Raw genomic sequence first — 8,321 nt, forward strand, 5'->3', positions numbered from 1 at the left:
AGAATGACCTGAAGGGTATGTGTGTTCATTCAAAGAAAGGTTTTCCTATGAATTAATTAGTAGAAAAGTCCATTTCTACTGTGCATTGTGCCTCTTGCTATGGAACATGCAGTGATTTTCTCTCTGCTCACATTCCTCTGGGTCATAAAATCAGTGGTATCAGCATTAGTTGCCATGGGGACCAGGGGCCTGATTCAGTGACGCTGCCTACTAAGTCTCTCTGAGTCATTTAAAGTTTGGCGGCCGGCCATAATGAAAGAAAAATAAAGCTGACACCCTCATTCCAAAGCACAATATAATCTGACTAAAGGGAAGAGCAAATCGATATAGATTTAATTCCTTACCATGATTGTGTTCTTGAGGGCCTGTGGGTTGTGTGATTATTTCTGATTGAATTGAAGGTGGCAGTTCAGGCAGTTTGATTCCGACCCCACACTGATCCCTTTAGGTGCATGTGGCATTTGTTTACCATCTTTGTGTATAGACGAAAACCAAGTAAACATATCCATGAAATTACCATTTTAAAGTAAGATCGGGCATTTTAACAAGGTCATGTGCGTAGAGGTCAGAGGTCGGACCTTTAATTCAAAGCATCATGACCTATTGATTAGGCCTAAGAAATGGGTCTCTTTTAAAGATGCTAAAGAGACAGAATAAGAAAAACTTGCATTCATTACTCTCGTTCCAAAATCTATGCACCACAGTTGAATCAATACAGTAAATTAACAGGGAATGATAAGAAGCATCCCACGACATACAGGAAGCCAAATTAGATGCAGAAGGTGGGTTTTCTGAACAAGCGTTTTTGTGCTTACTGTAGCGGCTGCAGGGCAACGGCGTGTGACCGTGTGTTTCTGCAGTGACACGATCAGTCACGCATGAACGTCTCAGTTCGCTTCACGGATCCATCAGTATGCTCAAAGCGCAAGGACTGCGGGTTTGTTGGGCCCGTCTTTTTGCAAATCTCATGTATCAAAGGCCAGAATTAACCACAAAGCTATGACGAGAATAAGAATCAGGTTTATCCTGATTATGGGCGGAGTTTTATAAATGGTCCTTCTGTGCAAATTATGTTGAGTTAGCATTGCAGCTGGAGGAGTTTGATTGTGTGGTGGTTGTTTTAAGAAAATGTATTCACTACTTACTGCATTGGGTTCAGGCAGCGTGTTGATGTTCAGCTCATCGCGCTGGACCTGAGGGGAGGGGCGAGGAGCAGGAAGGGGCGTGTCTTCTACTGGACGAGGGGTGGAGCTTCCCATGTTATCAACGGCATTACCTGTTTGGTAAAGAGACCGGGTGAGTTTTAGGCTTCATTTACTTAAGTCCTATTTGCAAAATAAGAAAGGATAATGATCTAAAGTATAAAACATTTTAAAACCAATTATAAATCTCAAGAAATGTAAGAAATTAGAATTTTGTGGGTTTTAGTTCATGTCTGTTATGCTTGTCTACTCTGAAAAGTTGAAAAAATATACATAAAGTCCATACCCACATTTAACATTTACAGTCATCTGATAAAATGGATAAAATATTGATATCAGCTTCTGTGCAGGGGTGTATATAAATGCATAGCTCAGATCATTTTGTTGAATTTGATGAGAAATGCTTCAGTTCATATTGAAATCTTGACTGCAGAGAAATAGTTATCATAGTTTAAGCATAGCATTGACATCTATTCTGATATTTTAGAGCAGACACACACATTGTTTAAAAGTTTGGGGTCAGCAACATTTTTTAAGAAGCCTTTTATGCTCAACAACACAGTAAAAACAGTAATACTGTGAAATATTATTACAATTTAAAATAACTATTTTATATTTGAGTATATTTTAAAATTTAATTTATTCCTTTGATGCAAAGCTGAATTTTCATCACTCCAGTCTTCAGTGTCACATGATCCTTCAGAAATCATTCTAATATGCTGATTTACTGCTCAAGAAACATTTCTTATTACTATCAATGTTAAAACAGTTGCTGCTTGATATTTTTGTGGAAGCTGTTTGAAATATTTAAAATTATAAATGTAGTTGACATTATAAATGTCTTTACTGTCACTTTTGATCAATTTAATGCACCCTTGCTTGAAATTAATGCTGAATTAGGGAAGCTTCAACAAGGACCTATGCCAACTTCCTGTTTCAATAAGAAATATGTAAAAGTGTGAACGTTAAACCTTTTAAAGGGGTCTGTAAGAAACAGCAAATCTGTCAGAACAGTTCCATATTTACACACTTCTTGGCAAACATTAAGATGATGTGTAAATGATATTCTGGGATACTCACGCAGGCAGGTGTTGCTGTTGAACATGTGCAGGATTCGCAGGCAGTCCTGCCACTGATTCCCGCTGCCTTCGCAATTACACCACTGCGACACCTCTGTACTGCTGTTACTCACGTAGTTTGGTGTCATGATGGTACCTGCGGAGGGAGGGAGAAGGAAAGAGGGGATGAGAGACAGCCAGAGGAAAAGATCCCATGCCAATTAGCCCGAAGCCCATCTGGGAGAATCTCCAACCAGTGTAGTCTATCCACCCCCCTCCAGTTTAATTATGTTGCCTCAGGTTGTCCTGCTAATTCAATATAAGTGGCACACTAGGTTAAAGTAAACCCACGACATGAAGTTGAACCCAAACTGCTCTGACCAGTCATTCCCGATAGCGTTTCCCATTTCAGTGAACTCACTCCAGCAGGACGCAGAAGTGCTCGTCATTATAAATGTAATATTATTTAAGTACAGACTGTGCAGTGACGTATCGATTTGTGCGTTTTGTACTCTTCATTAAGCTTGCGTCCATTTTTTCAAGGTCGTCTGAGGTGGTTTCTCACCGATGAGCCCAGCATAGGCCTTGAGGCACACGGCTCCACTTTCCCGGAGACAGCCGGAGGGAGAGAGAGAAGACGGCTGACAGTTCTGCTGGAAATCAGCCAATCTTGACCTGACAGACCAGACAAATTTGAATATGAACACAGGATGATTAGAACATAAATGTATGTCAGATTCTGACAGAGGAAATCTATACATAGAATGCATGATCAGTTGCTCAAATCTGATTTTTACTGATTTATACCATGTGCTTTTGTTCTGTGGAATGCATACGGTTTTTGTCAGGGGTGTCAGAATGGTTTGAAAAGTAAGGGGGATGTGTTATAAACTTTATCAGTGTTGTTCATGAATATTAATTAGGTGATGTAATGTTTGCCTTATAGTCCTAACTGATTTACTGGGTGATAACCATAATAGGTTAATTGTTTACCAGTTGCATGCACTGTCATTAAACTGCTGATGCAACTGTGGCTTCTGCTTTGTCTTTAAAAAGGCACTAGTTTTTAAAAATGTACATACATTTAAAATTGGAAAGAAAAAAAAATGTTTACGATGCCCCCTACAAAAGTTTATCTGTTGGTGCTGCTGTGGAATAGTGGTACTTTAGAACAATTTTATTTCGATTTTTATTTTTATTTATATATATGTATTTATTCATATTTTGAATTGGCTTTATTATATATTTTTATTTTATTTTTTATATTTTCTATTCAGTGTTCAGTTTAATTTAATTTTGTTATTTTATGTGCTTTAGTCATTTTTATTCATTTGTATTTTTTATCTTAATTAGTGCTGTCAAACAATTAATCGCGATTAATCGTTTGACAGCACTAATTTTAATATTTCTATTTAACTAATATTCTAACATGGTATTTCTATTTAAACTTTATTTCAGTTTCAGTTTTTAGTCATTTTAGTACTTTAAACATATTTTATTTCAGATAGTTGCCTAAACTATTTAATCTTATATTTAGATATTTTATTTTAGCTTTACTTCAACAATTCTTAATAGCTTTGGGTGACAACAACACAAAAATAGTGATTTTTAAAAAATAATTACTAGTGATTTAGCTGTTTAATAAAATCATTTGATTTTTTTTATATCTAATGTTATTTTGTACTATTCATTTAGTAATTTTGTAACTAATTTTTTTAATGTCTTACTGCCTCTTCTGAGAAAATGCCTTTCACTGACCATATGTGACTCTGGACCACAAAACCAGTCATAAGGTCAATTTTTTCGAAATTGAGATTTAGAAGCTGAATAAATAAGCTTTCCATTGATGTATGGTTTGTTAGGATAGGACAATATTTGGCCGAGATACAGCTATTTGAAAATCTGGAATCTGAGGGTGCAAAAAAATCAAAATATTGAGAAAATCGCTTTTAAAGTTGTTCAAATGAAGTTCTTAGCAATGCATATTACTAATCAAAAATTAAGTTTTAATATATTTACAGTAGGAAATTTACAAAATATCTTCATGGAACATGATCTTTACTTAATATCCTAATGATTTTTGGCATAAAAGAAAAATCAATAATTTTGACCCATACAATGTATTTTTGGCTATTGCTACAAATATACCCCAGCGACTTAAGACTGGTTTTGTGCTCCAGGGTCACATATGTGTCCATGCTGAAGGATAGTCTGCATTCTCCAAACATTTCTCATTTATATTCTTGTTTAAATACAAGATGCGTCTAATCGTATAATATGCGACCTGTTGTCCTTTCTTCCATCCAACTCAGCATGTTCTGTGCTATTAATGATGCTTAGATAAGCATTACTGCCAGAGACATCTGTTTCTAGAGGAAGATAAAAGGAAAGTCTTGTATTTCATGAAGAAAGGTGGAAATGATCATGCTGTGCTGTTATCAAAGCTGAGGTTAGGTTTGAATGAGGGGAAGAACATCTGATGTCACAATCAGTTACACAAATTGGTTCTTTCAAACAGTTCATTTCAAAGAACCCATTTAAAATATTGATTCAGCAGATCTTTACATCATGTTTTTTACATAACGGGTGTTTGTTGTTATGTGTCCCAGTTCAGTTTGTTGCAGCCATGAGCTATGAATTTAAATATGATTTTCATTTTCAAATAAAGAAATACTAAAATTCATATACATCTCTTGGCTGAAAATGTTTTTGCAAGTTTTATAAATTGCAATTACATACATATAATTTCTTACCTATTATTCTAACATACTGTGTCATTTATTTTTATTTATTTATTTATTAATATACGCTACTGTTCAAAAGTTTGGGGTCGGTAAGTTTTGTTGTTAATGTTGAAAGAAGTCTCTTATGCACATGAAGGCTACATTTATTTGATTTAAAATACAGTAAAAACAGTAATATTGTGAAATATTACAATTCACAATAACTTTTCACTATTTGATTATATATTACAAAATTAAATGTATTCTTGTAATGGCAAAGCTGAATTTATAGAATGCGTTTCTCCAATCTTCACTGTCACATGATCCTTCAGAAAGGTTTGTTTTTTATTATTGGTGTTGAAAACTTGGTGTGTGTGTGTGTGTGTGTGTGTGTGTGTGGAAACTGTGATAGGATTCTTTGAAGAACAGGCAAAGGCACAGGCAAAAAAAAACAGCATTTGTTTGAAATAGAAAATATTTTGTAACATTATAAATGTCTATTTAATGCATTTAAAAAACTTTTGAATGGTATGGGGCATTTTCTTAGAACAGGCAGTAAACATTAATTTGTATGCTACTTTTATTTGTAACCTTTTTTGTCTAAACTCTTGATGGTTTGGTTTAATGCGTTTGTGAGTTGTTGACTTTGAGTTGCTATATGACTTTGTGAGTTGTTTTATTCACTGATTAGTGAATTAAACATTCACATATGTTTTGTGAACTGGTTTGGCTGATTTATTTAAAATCTCAGATTCGAAAGCATGACTGATTCACAAATCAGATATTTTTACTATGTCCAGCTGCTAACAGACATGTATCTCACCTGCACAGGTTGTCTTTGAGACAGTAACTCTCCAGATTGAGGCAGTTGGGCTGTCCGTCTCGCTCCTCATAGGAACAGGAGGGCACGATGGTTTTTCTCCTTCTCTCTCCACACAGAGTATCCGAACAAGGACAAAATAACACACCAAAGCTGTACTCCTCTGGAACACGCTCCAGGAACCTCCGCAGGGCCCGGTGACATTTGTGCCGGTTACAGTGGTTCGTGCCAGGTATGATCTTAGTGCAAGCTAACGCGTACTCAGAGCGCAGGGAACCGCACTTCTCGTACAACCCACAGTCCTGAGCTGCTTTCAGACACTGGTTCTGATCCGCCAGAGGAAGGGAGGACACTGAGAAAGAGGAAAAAACACTTATATTTAAGTGTCCAAATGCTTTTTGGGCCTGTGTAAAGCAGTATGTTATGCCTTTTATATTTCACACACACTGTACAAAAATATTTTTGGAAGTTGTAAATAAAATCTAGATTACTGGAGCATGTTTTGCAAAAAAATACTATTTTATTTTTTCTACTTCAACATTTTACAATCAAAGGAATAGTTCACCCAAAAATGAAAATTTGCTGAAAACTAACTCACCTTCAGGCAATCCAAGATGTAGCTGAGTTTGTTTCTTCATCGGAACAGATTTAGAGAAATTTAGCATTACACTTGCTCATCAATGGATCCTCTGCAGTGAATGGGTGCCGTCAGAATGAGAGTTCAAACAGCTGATAAAAACACCAGAATAATCCACACGACTCCAGTCCATCATTTAATGTCTTTTGAAGTGAAAAGCATCTGTTAGAAACTAATCCATCATAAGGTGTTTTAACTTTAAACTGTCACTTCTGTGTAAAATGAGTCCATAATCCATAATAATGCTTCCTCCAGTGAAAATGTTCATCAACTTTTGTCCTCTCACATCAAAATCCACCAACAAATTTGTTTAGAACTGTTTTAGGCTGTTTTCACTTGTAAACTGTTTCTCTCATGATTCAGATGAGACAACTTTTTCACACGAGAAAGAAATATTATGGTTTGATAAACAAAAAACATCTTGATGTTTTGTTTATTACAAAAACATAGCTTTTCGCTTCACAAGGTGTTAACTGATGGACTGGAGTCGTGTGGATTATTTGTGGATAATTGTGATGTTTTTATCAGCTGTTTAAACTCTCATTCTGACGGCACCCATTCACTGCAGAGGATCCATTGGTGAGCAAGTGATGTAATGCTGAATTTCTCCAAATCTGTTCGGACGAAGAAACAAACTCATCTACATCTTGGATGGATTGAGGGTGAGAACATTTTCAGCAATTTTTCATTTTTGGATGAACTACTCCTTTAATTCGATATGTTACTTGCCATTTCTTTGTAACTATTTGTGAAAGTTACTAGCAATTTCTGAGTGAAAATGGTTCCAAAGTAAAACCTACACATTTTTTCAGTGTAGAAAAAACAACAGCAAGACAAAGAAAACATATTAAGCACAAACATACAAGCATACAACGATACACTGGCGTACATCATCACAGTGCATTCAGCTGTGGAGGAAAACACATTTTGTTTGGTCGGATCACTGATGTGGCTTAAGTACCTGAAACTATTGAGGCTAGTTTTGATGTTTCGCTATTTCTCACAAGTTCCAGTTCAATGTCTTCATATGGGGACGTCTCAATGTCATCATAACCTGCAATACAAACACACATAACCGTTTGAGACTAATTAAGCTCACCAAACTGCACCATTACCTTATCATTACGCCTAATTAACAGCACAGCATATTATCAAATTTCATATGGTATTTCTTTAATTATGATGCACAGTCTTACAGATTTTAATAAGAGGTCAGTGTTTGAGATATATGCATTGGTTGAACTGTCAATCCACAGATTGAAGGTTCTGGATCAGACACACGTTAAAATAGAGACCAGTCTATTTGTATCACACAACCCTGGAGACACTGCATGCCAAGATAACACACACACACACACACACACAAGCTTGTATTGTAGGGTTTTCTCTTGTGGGGACTTTCTGTTCATATTTATTTAAAATATGATAAAAGATTAAAAAAGATAATGTATGATCATTTAAAATATTAACCTATTAAAGTATTAAGTATTAAAGGGGTCATATGATGCTGCTAAAAAGAACATTATTTTGTGTGTTTGGTGTAATGAAATGTGTTTATAAGAGGTCAACCAAAGTAGTTTCGCTTTCACAACGAAACACAGCGCCTGCACGACATGGCGGCGGCGGCAACAACAATACTACAGCGAGAATAAAAGTTATAAAAGCCTTCTTTCTTTGCGTGACCATTTGGGCGGCATTATGCAAATCTTCCCACATCGTGACGTAGACATGTGGGGGCGTGTTAGAACGAGCCGTTTTAGCTAGGCGTGGTTGACTCTTAACTTTTATAAAGAATATTTCTTTGGATTTGAGACTTTAGTCTTTGCAACTTTACAGATCTTCTTTATGCACCAAGAGCTTGTAACACTCCAAAAAGAAAGG

The 8,321-nt window shown here is 35.8% G+C and overlaps 1 protein-coding gene across 1 annotated transcript in view; it reads right to left on the minus strand.

The window, feature by feature from the left end:
* The window catches only part of LOC107758535 (GDNF family receptor alpha-4-like), a 34,151-nt gene that overhangs the window by 6,582 nt on the left and 19,248 nt on the right, over positions 1-8,321 (minus strand). Inside the window, exons 3-7 of the mRNA XM_016576294.1 lie at positions 7,402-7,494; positions 5,807-6,155; positions 2,826-2,935; positions 2,283-2,417; positions 1,146-1,276 (exon numbers count right to left, since the gene is read on the minus strand). Of these exons, the coding sequence (XP_016431780.1) occupies positions 1,146-1,276; positions 2,283-2,417; positions 2,826-2,935; positions 5,807-6,155; positions 7,402-7,494 (818 nt within the window). The remainder of the gene's footprint in view (positions 1-1,145; positions 1,277-2,282; positions 2,418-2,825; positions 2,936-5,806; positions 6,156-7,401; positions 7,495-8,321) is intronic.

The sequence above is a fragment of the Sinocyclocheilus rhinocerous genome, unplaced genomic scaffold (genome assembly GCF_001515625.1).
Source record: "Sinocyclocheilus rhinocerous isolate Xijiao unplaced genomic scaffold, SAMN03320098_v1.1 scaffold474, whole genome shotgun sequence".
Lineage (NCBI taxonomy): Eukaryota > Metazoa > Chordata > Actinopteri > Cypriniformes > Cyprinidae > Sinocyclocheilus > Sinocyclocheilus rhinocerous.